We start from the raw sequence: 25,883 nt of genomic DNA, 5'->3' as shown, positions 1-25,883 counted from the left end.
ACGTCCAAGATCACGACCTCAACAAGCAGAGAGACTAACTGTATTGGTCAAAATTTGGACTGAACTTAATAACTGCAAATGGACATGGTCAAGGATTAAGCCGACCATGGCACAATGGCGAGGAGTCGTCTTAGGAAGGATTAGTGCCGAGGTCAAGTAAAGAATGTACGGAAGTAGCGGTAGAATGGGTTTAGAATATAAAGGAGGAATATTCCAGTGGATATTCTCTCAGTTGTACTTTTTAGGATTTCTTAGGAATATCCCCTATAAATAGGAAGAGATAAAGAACAAAAAAGGGATCTTCTTCACTTTTGGGATAAGAACACATTGTAAAGGTTGACTACAGAGAGTATACAAAGCTTGTTTTGTCCACTGATTCCATTATTCTACATCTATCTTTTACTCACAAGATCCAAGGATCTCTTGTCCACCTTCATTTTATATTGTTCCCACATTGTTGTCAGGAAGGAGAATCATACAAGTCATCTAACATTTGGGTGACAAGTTCCTTCTTATTACATTTATTGTCATTATATACGTTCATTGCTGGCTTTCTTTACTGCATTCATTGACAATCATTGAGCACTCTTAATCGGCATTCAATATTATCGGGACACGATCCTACATCATTAATACATTAAGCCTTCATATCTAGTAATTATTATATTTAACTAGGATTCACCCCCCTATAATTTTTACTAATTCATTTTAAGAAAAAGGTTTAACACTTTTTTGATAAAACAGTCAATACTAGCTTCACCCTTGCATATATTTTTTATATATTTAAGTCTTAATCATTAACATAATTTCCTAATACATGTATTCTAGAAGAAATACACACAGACTCAAACTGTATCCATATATTAACAAAATTATTTGATTTCCGTTTAAAAATAAAAGAAAGCATAAGATAGTGTTTGCTCAAAAGTTATCATATACCTTATGAGTGTAAACAATATAAATAAATCACGGAAAAATCATAGCAAAACATAATAATCCATTGGACCAAATGAAGGAAACGAAAATAAGTACTTAGAGTTAGGAGGAGAAACATTAAAAGCCTTTATTGATAGTGTTGATTTGGCCTGCCTCTCCATGAAGAGGTTCAGAGCCTTACAATGATGTTCCACTTTCCCATAATATGTGTCTCGTTATATCTTTCTCTCTCTCTCTTGAATAGTAAAGAAGAAGAAGCCTCCTTTCTAGGGTTTCCTCTCTTGGTATTTATAGCTGTGAGCTTCGTGAGCTGGCAATAAGTGGCCGTGACCACGTTGGAGTTTCGCCTTCATGATGACGGACAGGCCGTGGCCTTGTTGATCGAATCAGATAAGGGTTGAATACCACTAATTCTGAGTGGTCGTACCACTAATCAATCATGAATGAGCTTAAGACGGGATTAACTTCGTTAATTATCGTGGGTCGGATTCTGACCCATACAGATAGTAAGAAAAATATATATTGCAATAAAAATTAATTGTTCTAACACACGTAACATAAAAGAATCAACGGATCCAGAACAACTAATACATTCAGAGGAGAATGAATATCCTTTTCAATACTTTCCAAAACTTACCAAAGCCAAACTATAACTGAAGTGTAATACTAAAACAACGTGATCTTATCGCCACCACACTGAATTTTAGACAAGCACGCCACAGCATCTCCACGTCACATTGTCCTTTTGGATCTTATCCCTTTTTTATACTCTTTTCGGTTGATTTTACGTCGGTATTTGATCGACACATTTCAATTTGAATACTCCATTCCTTGAATTTAATTTAACTAGTTTTAGTGTATATGTATTGCGCGTGTAATAAAAACAAACTTTTAAAAAGTGACATAACTAATATACGTTAATTTAAAATTTAAACTACTTTGTGAATGCAAAATTTAACTACTAATATAAATATGTGAATTTAAAATTCAACCACTAATAGAAAATTTTTCGCTCAATAAAATAGAACTTGGAAACACTTAGTTGTGTAGTTGCTGCTTGAATGTCATAAAATTTTTATGATAAAAATACGAAATTATAGCTTCTTTTGTAGAAGTAGTCGCGTATATATTCAGGGGAAACTTACACAAATGTCCCAAATAAATCTCAACTTACCAACCTCTAGCTATTAGTCATAGACTTACCAAAACTAGCCAACAAAAATTGAAAAATCAAATAATAGGGTTTTTTCTCTCAAAGAATCACATGCAAAAATCACCTTCCATATTTTTAAGCGTAATTAGCAACATTAGATACAAGACGGAAAGGAAATTTCATGGACGGGGTAGCAAATAAGGTGATGAAATACAAAAATCTATACGATATTCCAAAAATCTAAACAAAAAAGGAACTTTTTCAATGGGTATAGTTGAAATTCATTGAAAATATATAGATAAGTCAATATACAAAATTTGAGGAAGATTGGAGGTGATTTGGACTGGTTTTGCATCAAAATTCGTAATTAATCGAGTTCAAAAAAGTCTTCTGCGACACATGTATCAAACATCACGCATGTATCACACACACAGGTATACATGGATATACATGTGATACACAATTGATACAAATATGATACATATGTGATACACAATGTGATACACATATCATTTTTTTTCATATTCAGCTTTTACTTCGAATTTTCAATTCAAACCACCTCAAAACTTCACCAAATCATCCCAAAACTGAGATTCAAGCTCCTTAAGTTGTGCCCAATCTATTCTAATAACACCCATTCAAAACAAAGCAAAAATTTGATATTTTTTGCTACAAATAGCTAATTGGCTAATTTGGCTAATGTTAGTAATATTTTATCAATTGACCAATATTTGTAATGAGCTACTTATAAATGGACATAGCTGATAATTTCCCTATATTCAAATAAGAAATAATTTATATAAGGTTCAGTGCCGGCTTAATGGGGAGGCCACTAAAGCAATTGCTTTAGGCCCCTCAAAGTTCAAGGCCCCAAAATTATTTATTTTTTATATTATTTATATTTTATAAATTTATTAATAAAGAGATTAGATTTATACTTTATTTTTCGAGTATGCTAGAGGTTATTTAGATAAATAATTGAAATTTATAAGAAACCTGCAATATTTTTGAAAATGAATAACTTGGTGAGGACTTTGCAATTGAAAAAATAAAGTATCTGTTGGAGACGATTATTTCTTATAAGAAGTAGAGAAACATATTTTTTCACCTCAAAATAGACTTGAATTATTCCAAATGAATGAAATTTTTTGATATATACAAAATTGAGATTATAACATTATAAGATTTATAATGACACTATCTTAACCGTCAATATATATTTCTTATAAAATATAATATAAGTCTTAGTGAGGTTGAGTTACCGAGTAACTCCAGTGGTGGGACCTAGCAGATAACCGAGTGAATGATCAAGATACATATGAAAAGATTCAAACGCAATCCAAAACAAACAAGAAACAAAAAAAATATTATTAAATAATTTAGTGCCTCTTATTAAGATTTGGCTTTAGGCCACAACTTTCGTAACTAGTTGGTACGTTCGAATAATAAAGAGAAGTTCTCTTTCTAATCCTATTTAGATTCTGTCGGGTGAATACAATCAAATACAATCAAACAGAATCCAATTCTGATGCAAAAATTCAAATTCAAAAATGAAATAGAAAAGATACAAAATCAAAAAATCAATATCACTAAGGGTGGGTCGTAAACCTTATTAGATACCATTGAAGGTCCAGTACAGTAGGTAGCAGGCGTGTTCGTTTTGGCTCTCGAGCGAGAACGATAAATAGGCGATGCACCATCCTTGCTGCTACGTACGTTTTCCTTGACTTGACAGATTCATTCAATTAAACCCACACTCAAAGGAGGACTACAAGCTCGGGGCTCGACAAAACGGAAAGTTTCAGCATGTTGAAACTTCTTGGGGTTAGCAGTAAAAGAAAGAGCCGCCTCTGATAAGGTTTAATTGAGTATAGTTCTAATAGACAAATAAAATCTTATTGAACATAAAAGACTCCTAAATCAAAAAGAAGTTGAAAGTGCGCCTTTTTTACTAAACTTAGAAGGAGTACAAGATGGTGAAATTGAACGATATGTAGCGTGAATTAAGATGTCAAAATTTTATTAACTAAAAAGACCCTTATAAACCTAAAAGGAGAAATTTATTTAATACTCTAAATATGAATGGAGTTGAACATGAACAAAACTTTCCTAGTCTACATCGTATGTACTTGATTTTAGAATCGAAAGGAATTAAAAAGTAAAAGTTCTAAATATTAGAAAATAATTAAATGTCTTTTCCAAAATAGTAGAATATTAATTAAATTACTATTCCTAAATAGTAGGAAATTAATTAAATCTCTATTCCTAAATATTAAAAAAATAATTAAATGATTATTTCTAAATATTAGGGAGATTATTGAATGACTATTTTGTTTAATGTGAACTCTATTTTAAAAGGGTAAAAAAAGGCAAAGAATATTTCGCTAAGGGCCTTCATTCTTCTAATATGGTATATAGATTAAGCATCAAGTTTAAGAAGAAAAGGTACTATTAAAATTTTTTAAAGTTATTTTAAATACGCAAAATATTTGTATGACTATAAATATTTAAATTTACAGTATTACATAATTATTACTATATTTTATGATTATAAAGTTTCTCGTTAACAATGAAACAAACAGTTTAATATTTAATCACTTTCGAACATAAAAATATATTATTTTTTACAACAAACTAGTAAAGAGAGGATAATGTATTGCTTAGATGAAATAAAATATGAAAATAATGTTTGAAGTCACCCATGGAATTTAAATTTTACAAAATGTAAAAAAAATAAAATAGTTACCAAACATTTTAGAAGTAGCTATCTCTAAAATGGGAAGAGCAGCTATAAATTTAGGAGTAGTAGCAATTTCTTCTTTAAGCTCTCTTTCAGTACTCCATTGGACCACACTACACCACTATTCCTCATAGCAATGTCGTTAATGGCTTTTATACTCCGGCGGAAAATACACACAAAACCACACATTTTTCATCAAACATTACTCTACTCCACGGCACCATCAATAAAGAGTTCCAATAATCAACGGATTGAGAAAATACTGATAGCAAATAGAGGCGAAATTGCTTGTAGAATTATCAAAACCGCTAAAAGGTTAGGGATTCGTACCGTCGCAGTTTACAGTGATGCCGATAGAGATAGCTTGCACGTGAAGTCCGCCGATGAGGCTTTTCGAATTGGTCCTCCCCCTGCACGTTTGAGCTATTTGAATGCTTCTGCTATTATCGAAGCTGCTAATCGATCAGGCTCTCAGGTATATGCCTCAACATATATCTCCGATTCTCTTCCTTGATTATGTACCTTATCAGTTGAGTGTATGAGGACATGATCACTGTCTTCGCATTGAATTATATGTAGTTAATATGATTCTTAAACTTGATGTGATTTTTTTTACACCGTCAATGTTATTTAACATGTCTAGACTCTAGTTTACAGGTTGCTAATAAGAGGTTGTTACATGTTACATTGTCCCAATTTATGTGGCGTACTTTTGTTTAGCCTGTCCCCAAAAGAATGTCATATTTCCTCATTTCGAAACAATTTACCTCTGAATTTACAATTTTACACTTAATTTAGATGATTCATACACAAATGTCTATGGCTTATTATACACCACAAGTTTCAAAAGTCCTTCTTTCTTAAACTCCGAGCCCAGTCAAACACCGCTACATAAATTGGGACAGAGAGAATATTTTGTGGGTGATTTGAGTGTATAGAAGACAATATGTACATGCTAATTTCTAGGTGATATGTTCTTTTGGTTGTTCCAGAACTTTATTCTTCAAGCAAGAACTTGATACATTAGTATACTATTGTTAATATGGGATGTCAGTGTAATATATATGCTTGTCATTTCTTATAACTTTTTGGTTGTTCCAGAACGTTATTCTTCAAGCAAGAACTTGATACATTAGTATACTATTGTTTATATGGGATGTCAGTGTGTAATATATATGCTTGTCATTTCTTGTAACTTTTTGGTTGTTACAGAACGTTATTTTTCAAGCAAGAACTTGATACATTAGTATACTATTGTTTATATGGGATGTCAGTGTGTAATATATATGCTTGTCATTTCTTATGACTTTTGGGGACTGGTAACACGTAAACCTGGTTAAAATGTCGAATATGAAAACAATGCACTTTTTTTTTAACTCTAATGGTGGAGATATACAGCTTTACAAGTCGTTATTGTACTTACCAATATACATCTCTGTTCTCTTTTAAGAGATATAAGGACAATTCCATGATTATTTTACCTAGCTATACAATATATGAAAATATTTGACACGTACACCACACTGCACTTGCTCAGTAAGTGTTCCAGATCCAGCTATGTCTTGTGTTAAAGTTCAATGGGATTAGATGCTAGGCTTTGTCATGCTATGGCTTCCTCAAACTCTGTTGCTTGACTCTCCAAAAATGTCCTTTGGTGTGTACAGGATCCTCCAAAAGTAGTGCATTTTTGGAGGATCCGACACGGGTGCAGCAACATTTTTGGAGAGTCTGCGCAACATAGTCCTCAAATATGTTATTTCTTAACTAGAAAACATGGCCTTTCTTGGCATGATTTCAAAAAATCTAGTTAATACAATAAACATACTCATTTCTGTGATTTCTGTAGAACTTTTCTTCCCCTGTTCGACTCATGATAATTCCATGTTCCCTGTGGTTCACATATTTTAACTTGTCGTACTTCTAAATTAAACTTTTGGCGGTTAATGTCACGTGACTATTCAGAGAGGATCACTTGTTTATATTTCTGTTTATTTTATAATTAGGCTATCCACCCAGGTTATGGTTTCTTATCTGAAAGTGCCGACTTTGCTCAACTTTGTGAGGATGAGGGTCTCTCGTTTATAGGACCTCCTGCCTCTGCAATCCGTGACATGGGTGATAAAAGGTAGAATTCACTGCATTCCACTTGTTTTCATGTTGTGCCTATGTTTTTATCAAGTTAATTCATGCTGCAACAGTTTACTCACTCAAATGCTAGTTCTAATGTTTGAGGGAGATTCAAAGGCATAACTTTGAATTAGGATTATGATTCATCTTAGAAGTTGCTCATGACCTTTTCAATTTCAGCAGGAGAAGTAATTGGGTAAAAAGTCTTGTGTAATGGGAAGAACAAGATCTGTGTTTGTTTATTTCATTCTTTTGTTTATGAATTTTCAACTTTTTCCCACCTTTGGGTATGGACAATCATGTGTTATCTTGCTTTCTGTTTTTGTACTGATGTGGTTGATTTAAATTTTTGAAGGGAGCTCGCCAATGTTTACTGGCTGCATTAATTACTACTTGAATAGATGGTAGTAACTGTTTGCACAGACTCAAATTTGCATCTACGGCAAGCATTTTGGCTATTTAAAGCGTCTAACTGTGACATTTAGATTAACATGATTGCTGTTAGTGTTCGTGCGAGACCGGAATGTCCATTTATGCTTAGCAGCAAGCCTTAGTGATTGTCTATGCACAGACAATTGATTTTTAAAATTGATCCAGCGTTAAGCATGTTCTATGGGGGAAGCACAACATTTGCAAAGGTCACATGTGCACTATACTAACATGGAACATGACAATAATCCTTTCCTTGCAAGATTTATGAGTAAAATTTAGTCCTATATCACCTGCATGTGAAGAATAAGTTCAGCTTTTCCCATATCGATTAAGAAATTGGCTTAGAGGGTGTCTATATGACAAGGTTAAATCACATTGCATCGACCGACTAGCGTTTTGGCATGCAGCTCTATGAAATGATTTGTCATATGGTTCTTGTCTGTGAGTTTTTATGTGGCTGGGGTTTGACAGTATTACTTCAAATTGGTAAGTTTATAGCCTTAATAGCACTGCCAACTTCTAACCTTTCAATAAAGTGGTTCTTTAGCAGTATGCAGCTGCATTTGGCTGCTGACAATTCATGCTTATTTCCCTTCTTTTTTCTGGATATTTCCTTCAGTGCTTCAAAGAGAATTATGGGTGCAGCTGGGGTTCCACTTGTGCCTGGATATCATGGTGATGAGCAAGATATTGACTTTATGAAGTTGGAAGCAGACAAGATTGGGTATCCTATTTTAATTAAGCCAACCCATGGAGGTGGAGGGAAGGTCTGCCTTCTGTTAACATGCTACTTATTTTGCTTAAGGAGTGCAAACTTAAGTTCAAGCTTCTGAGTTGTGTGATCCAATCTTATTGTGTATGGCCCTTACTATTAAAGAATTTAACATAAGAAGAAATCTTATAGTGCCAACAAGATAGCTAAAGTATGTCTGAAAAAAGGATCTTATTTATCTTATTCCATCGTAGAAAATTACTGTCTGCTAACCTGTTTAATTTCAGGGTATGAGGATTGTTCAGAGTCCGAATGAATTTGCCGATTCATTCCTGGGGGCCCAACGTGAGGCAGCTGCATCATTTGGTATAAGTACGATCCTACTGGAGAAATATATTACTAAACCAAGACACATAGAAGTCCAGGTAGCTCTTTGTTATGTGTGATCGACTGCTTGATGTTTTCAAATTTTTTTTCTTGTTAGTGAGATTAAAAGCGAACTCCAACTAGCTTTAGATTGAGGCATATTAGCAGTAGTTGTTGTATTTTCCTGTCTTTCCCTTTTTACTTTATCATTATAATTCCAGTTTGCTTTCATTTATATGTTAGATATTTGGGGATAAACAAGGTAATATTATACATCTCTATGAGAGAGATTGCAGTGTGCAGCGAAGACACCAGAAGATAATAGAAGAAGCTCCAGCTGTAAGACTTCTGTTATTTTCTTAATTTCTCTTGAAGTGTCCTAAAAGATTGACAAAACTTTGTTATCCGCAGCCTAATGTGAGCTCTGACTTCCGCTCCCACCTGGGTCAAGCAGCTGTATCTGCAGCTAAGGTGAGATGAATTTGTCTATTTTCTCTGTGCAAATTAAGTAATCTTATCAATGTTGTCAAGCTTATTGGCTGCTAAGTTTTACATGCCTTTACTTTTTATTGACTGAAACGGAATTATCTGAAATCCAGAAAATTATCTGCTTATGCGTTAATACATGTGCATGAATCTCAGCAATTACTTAGAACATGACACTGCATCTTGTGGCAAACTTTGGAAATATTAAAGCTAGGAGTAGGAAGTGATATTACCGAGAGGGCTTCATATCAGTTGGTAACAGAGGCTAGAGTATGTTTAGGCGGTAACAGACGAAGGGCATTTTTGTGTGCATTTTTAGTGATTGAGGGCCATATGCAAATGATTCATTGTTTTACAAATTAAAGCAATGTATTTTAAGGCTAGCAGGGGAAGAAATGGTTGATGCCTTTATTGACCTGAAGTACAGTCTGTTAAAGCTCATATCCCTACACTTCGGATGGGATTATGCTAACTCAGCATTGTGTTACATGATAGTTGCAGTCTTTGTCTAAAACATGGTTGAAGCTTGATATTATAGTGGTGAATTAAGAGCTCAATTTACTGCAAGGATTAACCTGCATCCTTGATTGATAACTAGTTTCCTTTTTTTTTCTTTGCTAAATAATTTTGTAATCTTTATTTTATTTTTTATTTTTTAATTGGAAAAGCATCCTACTAAGTTGCCACCAGATGACCAATCGGACGAAAATTTCTCAATTTTTCCTCTCTTATCATATATTTTCCCTCTCTGACTCTCTCTCTCTCTCTCTCTTATGTGTAACGTGATGAGTTCCTATACTGATTCTGTTACGGTAAAGTTAATTCTTGATCAATTAGTGTCGCTAGCCTTCTGTTTGGAAGAGATTTTCTGTAAAAAAGCCTCTCATATTATACTATGTTCCTTAGTGTTAACTATGGAAATCTTTTTTCTATATTGTTCTCAATTGTTTTCCCTATCTGACAGCCCCTCCATTATGTTTGAAGGCAGTTAATTACCACAGTGCAGGAACTGTTGAGTTTATAGTTGATACAGTATCTGGACAATTTTATTTTATGGAGATGAACACCCGTCTTCAGGTACTTTTATTCTGTCTATTCCCTTCCTTTCTAATTGCAGTAGAGCAGAGGATATAATCAATCTTCGTCAGGTTGAGCATCCTGTTACAGAGATGATTGTTGGTCAAGATCTTGTGGAGTGGCAAATACGTGTTGCAAATGGGGAGCCTCTTCCCTTGACTCAGTCTGAGGTGCCATTTTCAGGTTAGAGTTTACACTGGTTAGCTTGCTTTATGGTTCTCTAAATTTATTTACAAAGTGGTAGGATCAGGTAGAGTCATGACCTGGAAATACCAAGACTGTGTACGACTAGGTAGCATGACACTAATATATAAAGTTGCCTGTTTACTTCCCTGGAATGTAAAGATGTCTTAAGGAATTGTGGTTGTTGGATGGTAAATTTGAAAATTGTTTGGACTCAGAGCAATTTAGTTCCATTACATACTATAGCATAAAAGTTTTGTTAACATTACCCTGAAGTTAAAGTTGGAGATTGTTTCATAATAGTGAGTGGTGTAGAAAATATTAAGAGATCTTTTTTCTTTCACTTGTATCTTTGGTCTAAAGAGATAATACCATGTCGTATGGATAGTTGGTCAAACTTGGTGGAAAGCGATGGATGACTTGAGCAAAGTCACATGCAGATCTTGTACTTTTCTTTTTTGCACCAACTTGGGTTTTTTATGAAATTTCTTGACTTGCAAAAAGGGATAAATACTTGAATCAGTAGAAAAATTACCTGTGCAAGAGGTTTAATTGATACATCAGTGTTCTTTTACGAATAAAATAAAATAGCAATTTATTGTTATGTCATAATATCGATAGCTACTCAAAGGCTCATCTGAATTGAGAAACCATTTACTGGAAATGATGCCTTGATTAATATAATATCATCTTTGTAACATAGGTAGATCCACTAATGGTCAGTGATGAGCTTAACTTTTGGTGGTGTTGACATTTCTCTAGTCTTTAACAACACAATCCCAATCGAGTATTTAGTGCCTTGATTCATATAATATCATCTTTGTAACATATGTAGATCCACTCCTTTTCAAAAAAACATATGTAGATCCACTAATGGTCGGTGATGAGCTTAACTTTTGGTGGTGTTGACATTTCTATAGTCTTTAACAACACAATCCAAATCGAGTACTTAACTGACGGAAGGAAACTGTGTTTGATTATAGCAAAAAGTTGTTCTTCCTGTTTAATGTAGTTGATGGTGGAAATGGTCTGGGAAATTTTCTGTTTCAAACTTGGACTAGCACAATATGAGCTTAATATAATAAGTTATTACTTATCGGTGGAATTTCTTCATGAAGAATTGTCTCCGAAGTAAAGTGCTATGGGAAATTCTTCTTATTACTGGAAACAAATATGGGAGTTTAAATTAAAGTTAAACCTAAAGCATACTGGAAAATTCTTAGATATTAACATTCATTTTGATGCCAGGTCATGCTTTTGAAGCCCGAATTTATGCTGAAAATGTTCCAAAAGGATTTCTTCCAGCAACTGGTGTTCTTCATCGTTATTGTCCTGTTACAGTTACATCAACAGGTGCAGATTCCATATTATGAGCATCTTATTTATTAGAAGTTACATAAGGCTCTTTAAGTGGGTTATCACTGAGGGAACAGGATATAGCCCTCAATTTCTCAAGAGGGAAACTAGATATTTGAGCAGTTTTTATCTTCTTATCATTTCAACTGGAGTTTGTTCCTTGATTTGTGTGTTTGTCTAACCCTACTAGTATCTTAAATGTGAAACAAGTTTCCATGTAGAGGGCATCGTCCATAGCTGCAAAATTTACAAGCAGATGCTTAACTGCTTCCTTGGTGTTGAATAGGAGTAACAGCCACTTGCTACCATTCTCACATTTCTGAATATTTTATTGTCTATGAAATGTTATATATATTAAAAAAAATGAATTGCTATATTGAAATCTCATCCACTCAGAAAAATGTATGCAATGGCTTTCCACGATATCTATCAGTGCCTTTTATGTCAAATTGTTATATGGGATCATTCTCAGAATTGACATTGGGTCTCTCTCCCAGCTGGATTTCCTTTTACACTGCCTAGCTAAAGGCTCTTCAACTTTAGGTAGTAGTCAATTACTGCAAGGCCTTTGAAATATCAAGCCAGCTTGTTCAATTTGCTGATGGATATCATAACATATTTACTATAGTAGTTGCTATAGTTTAATGAAGTTCTGAGACTAGCACATTTTGGATTCTCTGCTGAGCTGATCATCATCTATCAGCTTAAATTGCCTTTCTGATTTGCAAATGCTAAGTATTGTTAAGCTGTATATTTTGCACTCGCATGACTTTAATACAAAAATGCAGTTAGAGTTGAGACCGGAGTTGTGGAAGGCGACGCAGTAAGCATGCATTATGACCCCATGATTGCAAAGCTAGTAGTATGGGGACAAGACCGCCTAGCAGCACTTATAAAAATGAAAGATTGCTTGTCAAAGTTTCAGGTATGATTTTTTTCTTTTGTTCTGACCTGTTTTGCAGGTATTGACTCAGATAAATAGTTTATAATCAAGAATACTCTAGTAATTGAGATCTAGTCGTGGTCATTTTTTTAATGAAGGTTGCAGGTTTGCCCACCAATATAGACTTTCTCATTAAGCTTGCCAGCCATAGGGCTTTTCAAAATGGTGAAGTAGAAACTCATTTTATTGAGCGGTACAAGGATGATCTGTTCATAGATGGTGCCAATTCGATATCAGCGCAAGAAGCTGAGAGTGCTGCCAAACATGCCGCATCTATTGTAGCTGCATGCATTTGCCAAAAGGAACTTGCAACATTGAGGGATAAGGCTCCTGGTGAATACTAAAATCTTGTTGTGTTTAGCCAAGGCGTGCTTGGTCCTGACTGCTGATGCAAACTTTATTGATCTGTTCTCGTAAGCAGGAGGCCTCCATTTGTGGTATGGTAATCCTCCATTCAGAGTCCATCATTTTGCTAAGCGAAAAGTGGATCTTGAATGGGAAAATCAATACAATAATAGCGGTTCAGATCTTTTGACAGTCTCCATCACCTATTTGCCAGATGGGAAATACCTAGTTGAGGTACTGGTAATTTCTCTGTTTGACATAGTTGAATGATTGTGGTCGAATTTCTTTTTGCCTTACAATGTTTCCATAAATGATCTATATCTTTAGACAGGAGAAAGCAATTCCCCTGGTTTGGAGATCCAAGTGACACAACTAAGCAACAATGACTATAGAGTTGAAGTCAATGGTCTAAGCCTGAATGTCTGCTTGGCTGCTTATTCGAAGGTAACACCTTATATTTCAGGTCTTTATCTTCTAGCTGTCCTGGCATACATACTGATTGACATGCTGCAGAACTACGTTTAGGCTGAGGCTGACCAACCTTTTCTCCTTTACCAAGAATAGAAATAATCATTCGGAATACATGACAGATTCCTACTCCCTCAAAAAGGAGCTTATCTTACAACAACTATGTCTCAGTCCCAAAAGTTGGGATCGGCTATATGAATTCATGTTTCCATTTAATTCCATCTCAGGCCAACATTTTACAAAATAAAAATAAAATTAAAAAGGTGCTTATCATAATATTTGAAAAATTTGCTTGAAAGTTCTTATAAAAATTGGAGTTGTTGGAACGCCTAACATAGCTTCTTCCTCCCCCCCCCCCCCCCCACCCCCCACACACACACACACACACCCCAAACAATTGACTTACATATGTACATAAATACACATACACGCACACTCTTATGTACATTGATACATGTATATGTAGTGCTCCCTTCGTTTCAATTTATGTGAACCTATTTGACCGCGCACATAGCTTTTTAAGGAAGAAATGAAGACTTTTGGAACTTATTGGTTCTAAAAAGTAATAACATTTGTGTGGCTATTATTTTTTTAAACTTGTGGTCTTAAACATGCCATAGTATTTGTGTGACTATAAGAGCTTCTATTAAGAGCAAAATTGGAAGTTTAAGTTAAATTGTTTTCATATTTAGAAAGTGGTCATTCTTTTTGGAACTAGCTAAAAAGGAAATATGTTCAACGGAGGGAGTAATTGTTTTCGTGGTAGAAGTACATACTTGCTAAAGAATTGGGATAAAGACGGAAAGGCTTGTGTTAATTTGAGGAACAAATGCCGGTTAGCCAAGGTATGGATAGGTCAACAAGCAATCTCCTAATCCTACATACTCTTTATCTCATATCTTGCAAGTCTGCAACAGATTTAATCTCGGAAGTTTCAAGGTTCAAGATTGCAATGCCTTTCACTGTTGAACTACTTTAGTTTGTTAATTCATAGGCTTTCCAAGAATTAACTTGTAGTCCTAACATAAATGGCATGCTTTCTATTTTAGGTTGTCTCAAAATGTTCAGATTTCCACTAACATGTTTCCTCTCCCCCCCAAATTAAAGTTTGTTTTCAAGCTGTCCCAAAGATATGTCCACTTTCCTAGAAGAGAAGCTTTTCAGATACACTCTTCATTAATTTTACAGTACTTTCTTATCAAGAAAGATATGATGGGATCTAGCTAAATAATAAGAAAAGGTTCAGATTTGAAAAGTTAACTCTCTCCATGATCCATCCATATTCAAGTACAATCTGCCTTAGAAGCCATGTCATATGAAAGTAGAACACCTAAATAGGATGGCGGGTGAGTTTGAAATGTTTAGTAGAAATATTCCAGATGAGTATGAGTGCACCTCAATTTTAATCAGGCATATTCCAACGTGTTATATTCCAAGTATATTGTGGTCCTTCCAAATACTTCTCGGAACTGCTTGTTCTCACTTTCCCCTCAATTATAAAGAGACCATTTGAGGATTGTAATCATTCTCAAATTTATCGTCCTGTGCTATATCATATTTGTAATATTAGTAGGAACAGCAGTAATTTAACAACCAACAAAATGACTGTCATTATGTATTTCATATTGATGGAGCAGAAAAACATTCAAATGTGTAGTCACATAGTATAGGACAATTTTTGGCTCCTCAATATCCAATTATCCATAACATTGTAGATGTTTTAACCAGTGTGTTACTTAAAAGCCATCGTTTTAAGCAATGAGTGATGAAACGATGTGAAGCGAGGGATTATCGCTTCATTTACGAAGCTACATGTTTCATAGAAATGTGTGCATTGAACGGTGACACATGATGTGATCCCAACGAGTAGCTGTTGGTTTTTTGATTCTCAATGGTGAGAAGTTGGATTCATATTGGATGCTAAATTTACTTCAATTTGATCATTATAGTACATACTACATTTGTCTTAGTTATTTTTTAATGTTGTATTAGTTATATTTAGTGTGCGCTCAACTTCTTACTTTTTGCTTCAAGCCCCATGGGCTTGTTGCTTTTTTGCGGTTTTTCGCTTTTAGAAAGAGTGGGTTCAACACCACTTCCCAAACCTAAGTTGCGGACTCTTCGTTTTTGGTGCCACACCCGTCTCGACACGGGACGGGAGCGGGAGCGGGATACGTCCCGGATTCGGTCAACTAACTTCGGATACTTTGACATGAGTCCATCAACAAATTTGGGGAGAAATTGAGATTTTTATTTCCTAAAATGAAAAATAAAACAGATTTAAGACATGGGAAATGACATCCCTTCAATATTGTAGTACTTTTGTCTCATATTTGCTGCTTTGTGATTCGGAAAAACCAAGAATTCAAGGGGTCGTGTTCTGAGTTCGAACATTTGGTAGACGGTAGCAGCGATATAGATGGAGAGTTGGTGGAAGGCCTTGAATGACTTTCTTTTTCTCTTTATAGTTCTATTTTTTATATTTTGAATTTTTTTAGCCGAATCCTCGCACCCGTATCCATACCTGGATCCGCACCCCCGAATCTTAAAATTTACCGAATCCGACACTCAGATCTGTGCCCGTATCGGATGCCCGCACCCGAGTCCTAGCAACTTAGAGTCTAACCAATGAAAAAGGGAAAAAGAAGAGATAAGGATTAACCTTCTAGTGATCCCAGGTGTAGATTTTTTTCCACGGGGCGTTAATACGATGTTAGTTAGTCCACTAAATACATTTTGGACTAAAGATAAAAGTGTTTGCATATCTTTCGCACATTTTATCCTGGTTCATGAGAATTTGATGCCCCTTGATGGAAAGTGTAGTGGTTGCTATTTGAAAGAACTTGATCAATATTGAATTAGCCAAACTCCCATTTTTGCAGGATCAAATTGAGCATATTCACATCTGGCAGGGCAACTGCCAGCATCACTTCAAACAAAGGATGGGCCTTGAAATCTGTGATGATGATGAAACGATAGACAAGCCTGCTCGCGTGGCAACATCTTTTCCTTCTGGCACAGTGGTTGCACCCATGGCTGGTCTACTGGTTAAAGTTTTGGTGAAGGATGGGGAGAAGGTTCAGGAGGGGCAACCTTTGTTGGTATTAGAAGCAATGAAGATGGAGGTTTGTATATCACAACTGCAACTTAAGATTAAAATCTCCTGAGTGCTTTAATTGTTTTGGCTGGTTTTAATTTATCACTTTCGCTTCTCTTTACATTGTCTATGAGTAGCATGTCGTGAAGGCTCCATCTAATGGTTATGTAAGAGGGCTCGAAGTTAAAGTGGGCCAATCAGTCCAAGATGGTGTTAAACTCTTGGCTATCAAGGTTAGTCCTCTCTTTTAAGATTCATGGCCTAGGTTTTGCATTTACATTTAATAAATATTGCATAAATCATTTTAAACATTGGGAACACGCATCAGGCTGTTATGGCATTTTTAACATTCTGGACATCAAGTAAAATTAGGATATATATGCAGAAAAATGCTAGATATTTCTGCATTTTCATTGATGAATGAATTTCTCGAAGAGAATTGAGCACCTGCATACCTTTATCCTGATAACTGGTAACATAACAAAGCCACAGAAGAAGTGGCTTTGGCGAAGCAAAAGGGAACTAAAAGTATTCCTATATATATATATATATAGGAATACTCTCTCTCTCTCTCTCTTGATGTGCTTAGCCAAAAATGTCCACGCACATGATTCTGCATGTTTAGGTGGATTGTCTACTTTACATAACAAAAGTGAGAACTGTGTTCTTAATCTATTTACGCACCTTTCTCTGCCCAATCAACAAATACTATAATTCATAATATTACTCTAGAAAAAGGTCAAAATATCACTTTGAAGACCTGCAAAATTTGAGTAACCCAGAGCTAGCTCCTTGTACCTAATGCCTCTTCTGTTTTCAAGCTCACCTCAAATTTACCAGAGCTAGCTCCATGTATCTAATTGTCTTTTCTGTTAGTTTCACCTCGTTTTTACCTCTTTGTGTTTACCAACCTCATTATTGTCCTCAACACTGATATCTTGCATCTCTGTTTGGTGGCCACTGCTAATCCTTTTGGTCCCCTGTTGATTTTACAAAACAGATAGCTTAAGACTAGTGCAGTCTTTACTCTCTTGTGAAGAAGTATTTTTGTTAGAATAGACATTTTTTCATGTTAGTTCAATATCGTTACTATATCAGCATATAATGATGAAAGGATATGCTGAATTAGTTGTTCTAATCTTGACAGGACTAAAATTTATCAAGAGGCGGTGACAACATCATCCTAGACAAACTGTATATATGACCTTCCTATGAGACTGTACATCGGTGTAAGAAGAAAAACATTGATTATAAGAAAGAGGAATAACAACATTGACATGTAAACGTCTTGGAGTTTCTTGTTCTGTACTTCAATTATGTTTATTTGTAAAATGGAATGCTTTCCAGCTCAAAAATTGTCTGGATTAGTGATAAATGATCAATGGTTGCTCATTCATTGCTAAGATATAAGTTGTTCTTTCTGATTAGTTCCGAAAGTATTTGCTGGGTATTGCAAGAAAAAGGTGTGCTTTGCTTCATCTTTTTTCTCCTGCTCTTCTGTCAGTTTACGTCATTATGATGCTTCGTTCATTTCCTGTTTAGTCTTGAACTCATCAGTGGAACTATTCCATGGAAGAATACTGTGGTTTTGCTGTCTTGCTGTTTGGAGACTACACTTTTGACAAACAATGTAATCATAATAGTTATATCCCAATTCAGACGTATCTATGCAGCTTGTATTGTTATTCTCCTTGTAACTTTTGGATATTCTCCTAAGCACTACGGCTTTCTGTTTCATTTCTTTGTTCTATGTGCATTTTGGTTGCAATTTGAACGTCAAACTTGACAAATCTAGGGGAACATTCAACATTGTGTGATTAAGAGGTGGTGTAACTTACGCATCCAAGGGTGTGGCCTGGTGGTCAATAAAGTGGGTGAGAACCATGAGGTCTTAGGTTCAAGACCTCATGGTTCCCGTGGGAGGTGGCAGGTAGATGGTGGAATTAGTCGAGGTGTGCACAAGCTGGCCCGGACACCATGGTTATCAAAAAAAGACACCATGGTTATCAAAAAAAGAGAGGGTGTAACTTAAAGGGAATACAAGGATTGGGAGTTTCGAGCTCATATTTTTCAAGCATTTGATGATTATTATATAAAACTCTACTATCGTGGTTAAGTTCACACATTTTGGCGAACAACATTTTTTGTAGCTTTGATCTCTGCACGCAATAACAAACTAACAATTATGAATTATGCAGTTGCTCAAAATCAAATTGGGTATCGTTCTATGAAAATTGATGAGGTGAAATTTGTTTAGATGTTTGCCAATTATCTAACGAAATACCCCTCCTACTTCATTCATGCCCATTTTAACCGAAGTAAGACACGGGGATTTGGTCTTTATTCTCCTCATAAATCGAGACGAACCCCGGCCATCTTTTCTTGCTCTTCCATCCATGTTTTGGCAAGTTCAATTATGCCCTTCGTGTGGATTACTTGACACCTACAAGAATTAAGATGCATGTCCTAATGAGGACTTTGATGATTGGGATGAAAAAGAAAACTAGACGACACTCTTTGTCAACACTTTATTTTTAGCACTGTAGTATCTTTCTATATTTCTTGATTCTCCACTCATTTCCTCTGAAACGTAATATGATCTAGGTGTGCTCATTTCTTGTTTGGTCTTGGATATGGACAGCATTGTGTCTGTCTCTGCATTTTGGAATAGGAATTTTACATGAAATTATAGGATCCATTATTCAGAGTAATGTTATGAAAAGATTTGGGTTAATTTCACTTGTGATCATCCAACTATGTGTCTATTTCACAAAAGTTACTATTCTATTTTTTATCACTTAAAAGTCACTCAACTTCATCTTTCTCACTTAAAAGTCATTCTAGCTCAAAACCTATGAAATATTCTACAAAAAATTTTCCTTGGCATTAAATTTATTAAAAAAATCTAATAATAATGCCACATCGACTTAAATGACCATACCCAGTTTGACTTATTTCCCTTCAACCCGATTTGACCTTACCCAAATGAGTTATTAATATTAGACCATCAAAAGGAGAAGACAAGAACAATCATTTTATGCTAGAAAAATTCTTTACAATACTTTAATGCCATCAATGCCCTAAAAGTCCATAAAAATATGAATAGAACTAGTTTTTGCATTCTTCAGATCATTTTATAATTTTCATGAAGTTAAAGTACTACCGTAATATCAAAATATTGCTTATTAAGCAACATCAATAAACAAAAATATTGTTAGTTAGCAATACCCACAACTAAAGTGCATGAGGAAAGTTGTTAATATACACTGCAATCGCAGGCAACCTATAGCATTAATAGTTTGGACAAAAGAAAGGCACGGTATAATATTTCATTGGTACGACCAAGATCCAAAAAGAAATTTAGAAAACCTAATTATTAGATTAAAAGAACTAATTCAAAGAGCAACCACATAGTGTATTTTATTAGATGGAGAAACATAATTTTTTATCTTAACCTATTTGGGTTAGGGTCAAGCAGAGTTGAGGGGGAAATGAGACCGAATTGAGTATGGTCATTTAAGCTGATGGTGGTATTATTTTAGGTTTTTTAATTACATTTAATGCCATGTCAATTTTTTTGTTGAATATTTTATGGTTTTGAGCTAGAATGACTTTTAAGTGAGAAAGATGAAGTTGAGTGACTTTTAAGTGATAAAAAAATAGAATAGTGATTTTTTTGTGAAATAAATACATAGTTGAAGGTGTGCCGAAGTATTGTAAACATTGTCGGAAATTGGGTCACTACATAGTCAATTGTAGGGCTCTAGAAAAGGAAAAGGCTGCTCAAGAGAAGGAGGAGGGTGAAGGTGACAAGATTACCAAAAATGAGGAGGATGCACAATCTATGAACAAAATGACGGGAAACAACAGTGAAGGCAAAGAGGAGACAATTCAAGCAGACTCACATAGTGTCGACATTGAAAAAAAAGCAATAGGAAGATGGACTAGACGATAATAAGATCATTAAAAACAAGGAGGAGAAAAGTATGAAGAAGAAAACTAAAAAGAAGAAAGCCAAAAAGATGCCAAAAAAGAAAAGCGAAGTCAAGTTCAAACATGCCCAGAACAACAGCAAGAAGAATACTGTCTCTATATCGACAAGCAAACAAAATGATCAATCTTTAGCAGAAATTAGGGACAATATGCAAATTCATGAAAATCCAAAAGCTCTAGATGTACAGGATGAGGGGAAGCAGAATACTTCTACTGGAATTGGTACAATAGAAGGGCAAGAAAGGAAGAAGGCTACTAACATACAAATAGATGAGGGTAAACGGTCTTCACAAGATAAAGAGACTATCAAGAAGGAAGAAGGCAAGGCAGAAAAGAATAACAAACATGTTCACTGTGACTCAAATACATCTACTGTTCCATCAGAAATAAGAAATTTACCAGGTATAAACTTAGTTGTCGATTTGGATGGCAAAGAATGGGAGCAAGAGGTTAACGAAGGCAGTACCAACAGAATCGACATGAACTACAAAAGGGGCAGTGATACTGAGAATGAAGACATAGATGAGGTCTCGAAAAGTCAAAGAGATGATAATCTAAACTCTAGTAGAAGAGGGAGAAGTGAAACACGAAAAAGTAGCAAAAGTCAAAGAAACAGAAACTATCCTTCACAAAAGAGGAAACAAAAAAAGGATAACACCCCAAATTGTTCTTATGATTAGTGCAATCTTCTGGAACAGAAGGGGAGTGAGATCCAAAAAGCCATTCACAGGCTTAAAAAACTTATTGACATCAACAACACTCAGTTCGTGGCTATCTTCGAACCTTTTATCTCGAAAGAGAAGGTAGACGGCCACAGGAGATTTTTGGGATTTCAATACTGCCACTCAAATGGTAACGGTCAAATTTGGTGTTTTTGGAACTCTTTCAACAACAATCAGATCTTCTCAGAAAGCGATCAACATGTTACTATCAAGTTGGAGAAGGCCACTTGCAATCAAGATATTCTCATTACGGCGATTTATGCTTAGTGCAACTCTATAGAAAGAAGAGATCTTTGGTCCTCTTTGCAACAGGATAGTGCTATCGTGAATGATCCTTGGTGTATCGGGGGTGATTTTAATGTGATCCTTGATCTAAATAAAAAATTAGGGGGTAAACCTCATAGAATGTACAAAAGAACCGATTTTTAGAATTTTATGGACAATTGAGGTGTTACAGATATTGGTTACTCTGGGCCAAAATTCACTTGGTGCAACAACAGGAGACCAAGGAAGAGGATTTGGAAGAGATTGGATAGAGTTTTTGTGAATGACAAGTGGGACACTCTGTTCTAGAGATGCTCTATTAGGCATATGGCAAGAACCGGATCTGATCATAGACCTCTTCTCATGAAGAATTTATCTTCTAATCACAATTGTATAAAGATACTTCAGATTCCTCAACTGTTGGACCAATCTGCCTTGTTTTTTCAATATTGTCGAGGATAGTTGGAGTGTCAATGTTAAGGGTAATCCTTTGTGGATCCTGCAAACTAAATTGAAGACTCTCAGTAAAAGGTTAACTCAATGGTCCAGGGAAGACATCGGGGACATTCATGATGCTGTTAACAACTGGGAAGAGAAACTACAATTTCTAGAGGATAAGGACATTGAGGATAATACTGAACTGAGCAGAGAAGAAGTAAATAGGGCCCATGAGGAATATATTAGATGGCTTAGCATTCAAGAATCCCTCCTTAAATAGAAGTCGAGAATAAAATGGTTTGAAGATGGTGACAGGAATACCAGGTATTTTCACTGCATGATCAGGGAAAAAAGAAGGAAGCAACGGGTAAACAGAATCAAAAATCACAAGGGTAATTGGATTATGGGGGATGAGAGAATTTCTAAAGCAACAGTCAGACACTTCAAGGCATAATTCAATCTTCCTAAGCAAAATTTCAATCCTTCTATTTTGGAATGTATCCCAATATGCATCACGGAGCAGGATAACACTAATCTCAACCAGATGCCTGATTAAGAGGAAATCAAAAATGCTGTTATGAGCCTTAGTCCTAATAGCACTGCCGGTCCAGATGGATACAATGAAGCATTCTATCACAGCTGCTGGAAAATTATCAGAAAAGATGTTGTTGCTTTTGTGATAGAGGTCTTCAAAGGAAAAGGTCTGACTAAATTCTTCTCTCATACTTGCTTAGTTTTGGTTCCCAAAATTGACTGTCCTTCTAGTTTACAGATTTTAGACCAATTAGTTTGTCTAACTTCTCTAACAAAATCATTTCAAAAATCCTCTCTTTAAGGCTTAACCTTTTATTGAATAAATTAGTTTCTCCTAATCAAAGTGGCTTTGTGAAGGATATGCTAATCTATGAAAATATGTTATTAGCTGAAGAAATTATTCACAAAATTTCCGATAAGAACAAGGGTGAGAATGTTGTCACTAAGCTAGATATGGCTAAAGTCTATGATAGAATGTCTTGGCCCTTTGTACTCTCTGTGTTAAGGAAATTTGGGTTCTCTAATCATTGGACAGACATGGTTCATAACTTGATTTCAAATGTGTGATATTCGATCATTATTTATGGGTCTAGGCATGGTTTTTTCTCCTCATCTCAAGGCCTTAAACAAGGTGATCCCCTCTCCCCTTCCTTGTTTATTATAGCTGCTGAAGTTCTTTCCAGATCCCTTAATAACTTGTACAATCACGCTGACTTTATTCCTTTCTCTATGCATGATAAGGTCCCTAAAGTTAATCACTTAGCTTATGCAGATGATATTGTCATTTTCAGTAGCGGTAACTCTAAATATATTAAACTTGTTTTGAAGCGAATTAGTAACTATGAGGAAAGCTCTGGTCAACTGGTTAATAGAGACAAGAATTTTTTCTTCACTGCACCTAAGAATGCTGCTAACAGGATTAATAGAATTAGGAAGTGTTCTCGCTTTATGGATAAAAACTTTCCTCTCACTTACCTTGGCTGCCCACTTTACGTGGGTAGGAAAAAGGCTGAATATTTTGACACTTTAATTAGTAAAATTGTGAAAAGGCTCAATGGTTGGCAGGGCAAGCTCTTGTCTTATGGTGGTAAGTCTGTGTTGATTAAAAGTGTCCTTCAATCGCTCCCTTTTTACACTTTATCTGCTATGTCCCCCCCCCCCCCCCAAACCAATGGTCCTGGGAAGACAATGGTCCAGGGAAGACATCGGGGACATTCATGATGCTGTTAACAACTGGGAAGAGAAACTACAATTTCTAGAGGATAAGGACATTGAGGATAATACTGAACTGAGCAGAGAAGAAGTAAATAGGGCCCATGAGGAATATATTAGATGGCTTAGCATTCAAGAATCCCTCCTTAAATAGAAGTCGAGAATAAAATGGTTTGAAGATGGTGACAGGAATACCAGGTATTTTCACTGCATGATCAGGGAAAAAAGAAGGAAGCAACGGGTAAACAGAATCAAAAATCACAAGGGTAATTGGATTATGGGGGATGAGAGAATTTCTAAAGCAACAGTCAGACACTTCAAGGCATAATTCAATCTTCCTAAGCAAAATTTCAATCCTTCTATTTTGGAATGTATCCCAATATGCATCACGGAGCAGGATAACACTAATCTCAACCAGATGCCTGATTAAGAGGAAATCAAAAATGCTGTTATGAGCCTTAGTCCTAATAGCACTGCCGGTCCAGATGGATACAATGAAGCATTCTATCACAGCTGCTGGAAAATTATCAGAAAAGATGTTGTTGCTTTTGTGATAGAGGTCTTCAAAGGAAAAGGTCTGACTAAATTCTTCTCTCATACTTGCTTAGTTTTGGTTCCCAAAATTGACTGTCCTTCTAGTTTACAGATTTTAGACCAATTAGTTTGTCTAACTTCTCTAACAAAATCATTTCAAAAATCCTCTCTTTAAGGCTTAACCTTTTATTGAATAAATTAGTTTCTCCTAATCAAAGTGGCTTTGTGAAGGATATGCTAATCTATGAAAATATGTTATTAGCTGAAGAAATTATTCACAAAATTTCCGATAAGAACAAGGGTGAGAATGTTGTCACTAAGCTAGATATGGCTAAAGTCTATGATAGAATGTCTTGGCCCTTTGTACTCTCTGTGTTAAGGAAATTTGGGTTCTCTAATCATTGGACAGACATGGTTCATAACTTGATTTCAAATGTGTGATATTCGATCATTATTTATGGGTCTAGGCATGGTTTTTTCTCCTTATCTCAAGGCCTTAAACAAGGTGATCCCCTCTCCCCTTCCTTGTTTATTATAGCTGCTGAAGTTCTTTCCAGATCCCTTAATAACTTGTACAATCACGCTGACTTTATTCCTTTCTCTATGCATGATAAGGTCCCTAAAGTTAATCACTTAGCTTATGCAGATGATATTGTCATTTTCAGTAGCGGTAACTCTAAATATATTAAACTTGTTTTGAAGCGAATTAGTAACTATGAGGAAAGCTCTGGTCAACTGGTTAATAGAGACAAGAATTTTTTCTTCACTGCACCTAAGAATGCTGCTAACAGGATTAATAGAATTAGGAAGTGTTCTCGCTTTATGGATAAAAACTTTCCTCTCACTTACCTTGGCTGCCCACTTTACGTGGGTAGGAAAAAGGCTGAATATTTTGACACTTTAATTAGTAAAATTGTGAAAAGGCTCAATGGTTGGCAGGGCAAGCTCTTGTCTTATGGTGGTAAGTCTGTGTTGATTAAAAGTGTCCTTCAATCGCTCCCTTTTTACACTTTATCTGCTATGTCCCCCCCCCCCCCAAAACCACTTTTAAATTAATTGAAAAATATTTTGCTAATTTCTTTTGGGGTACTTCGAGTGAGCATAAGAGGTACCACTGGAGCTCCTGGAACAACCTTTCTGTGCCTACTGATGAAGGTGGCATTGGTGTGCGTAGGTTGGAAGATATTTAGTGATATGTTGGCTATAAAGAGATGGTGGAGGATTAGGTCCACATCATCTCTTTGGGCAAAATATGTTAGGAGCAAATATTGTATAAGACCTCACTTGATGGGTTGCTGGTAACTCTCATACCTGGAGACATGTCCTTAAGATAAGAAACACGGCTGAAAAACACATGATTTGGCATATTAATTCTGGTTCTAGTAGCTTTTCTGGTAGGATAATTGGACCTTAAAAGGTCACCTTGCGGGTCTTGTTAATAACACTAGAAAGAGTCATAAAACTTTGGTCAATGAATTCATCACTGAAGGCAGGTGGGATGTTAATAAGCTGAATGCTGTTCTTCCTGAACATCTGATCAATCATATCCTTAGCATTGACATTGGAAGCCAAGATAAAGAAGATAAAATCTATTGGGATCTTATTGAGAATGACAAATATTCCAAAAACACAGCTTGGCATCTGGTAAGAAACTCTAGAACTAAACAACACCTCATGGGTAAGTTATGGAATCCTAGTGTTCCTATTAACATGTTGTTTCTGGTTTAGAGGTTCTAGAATGGAAAACTCCCCTTCGATGAAGTTA

General features: G+C 35.5%; 1 protein-coding gene across 1 annotated transcript; it reads left to right on the top strand.

Moving 5' to 3' along the window:
- On the top strand, positions 4,894-17,899 carry LOC109227174 (methylcrotonoyl-CoA carboxylase subunit alpha, mitochondrial). Its single transcript, XM_019392234.1, has 16 exons — positions 4,894-5,304; positions 6,833-6,954; positions 8,008-8,155; positions 8,388-8,525; positions 8,710-8,805; positions 8,878-8,937; positions 9,937-10,029; positions 10,101-10,212; positions 11,461-11,565; positions 12,357-12,493; positions 12,610-12,844; positions 12,933-13,090; positions 13,184-13,300; positions 16,207-16,449; positions 16,559-16,654; positions 17,569-17,899. Exons 1-16 carry the CDS (start codon positions 4,966-4,968, stop codon positions 17,572-17,574), a joined length of 2,205 nt encoding a protein of 734 aa, XP_019247779.1. The 5' UTR covers positions 4,894-4,965; the 3' UTR covers positions 17,575-17,899.

The sequence above is a fragment of the Nicotiana attenuata genome, chromosome 1 (genome assembly GCF_001879085.1).
Source record: "Nicotiana attenuata strain UT chromosome 1, NIATTr2, whole genome shotgun sequence".
In the NCBI taxonomy this organism is placed as follows: Eukaryota; Viridiplantae; Streptophyta; class Magnoliopsida; order Solanales; family Solanaceae; genus Nicotiana; species Nicotiana attenuata.
Note: the sequence above shows the minus strand (reverse complement) of the source record. Positions and strands in the feature narration are given on the sequence as shown.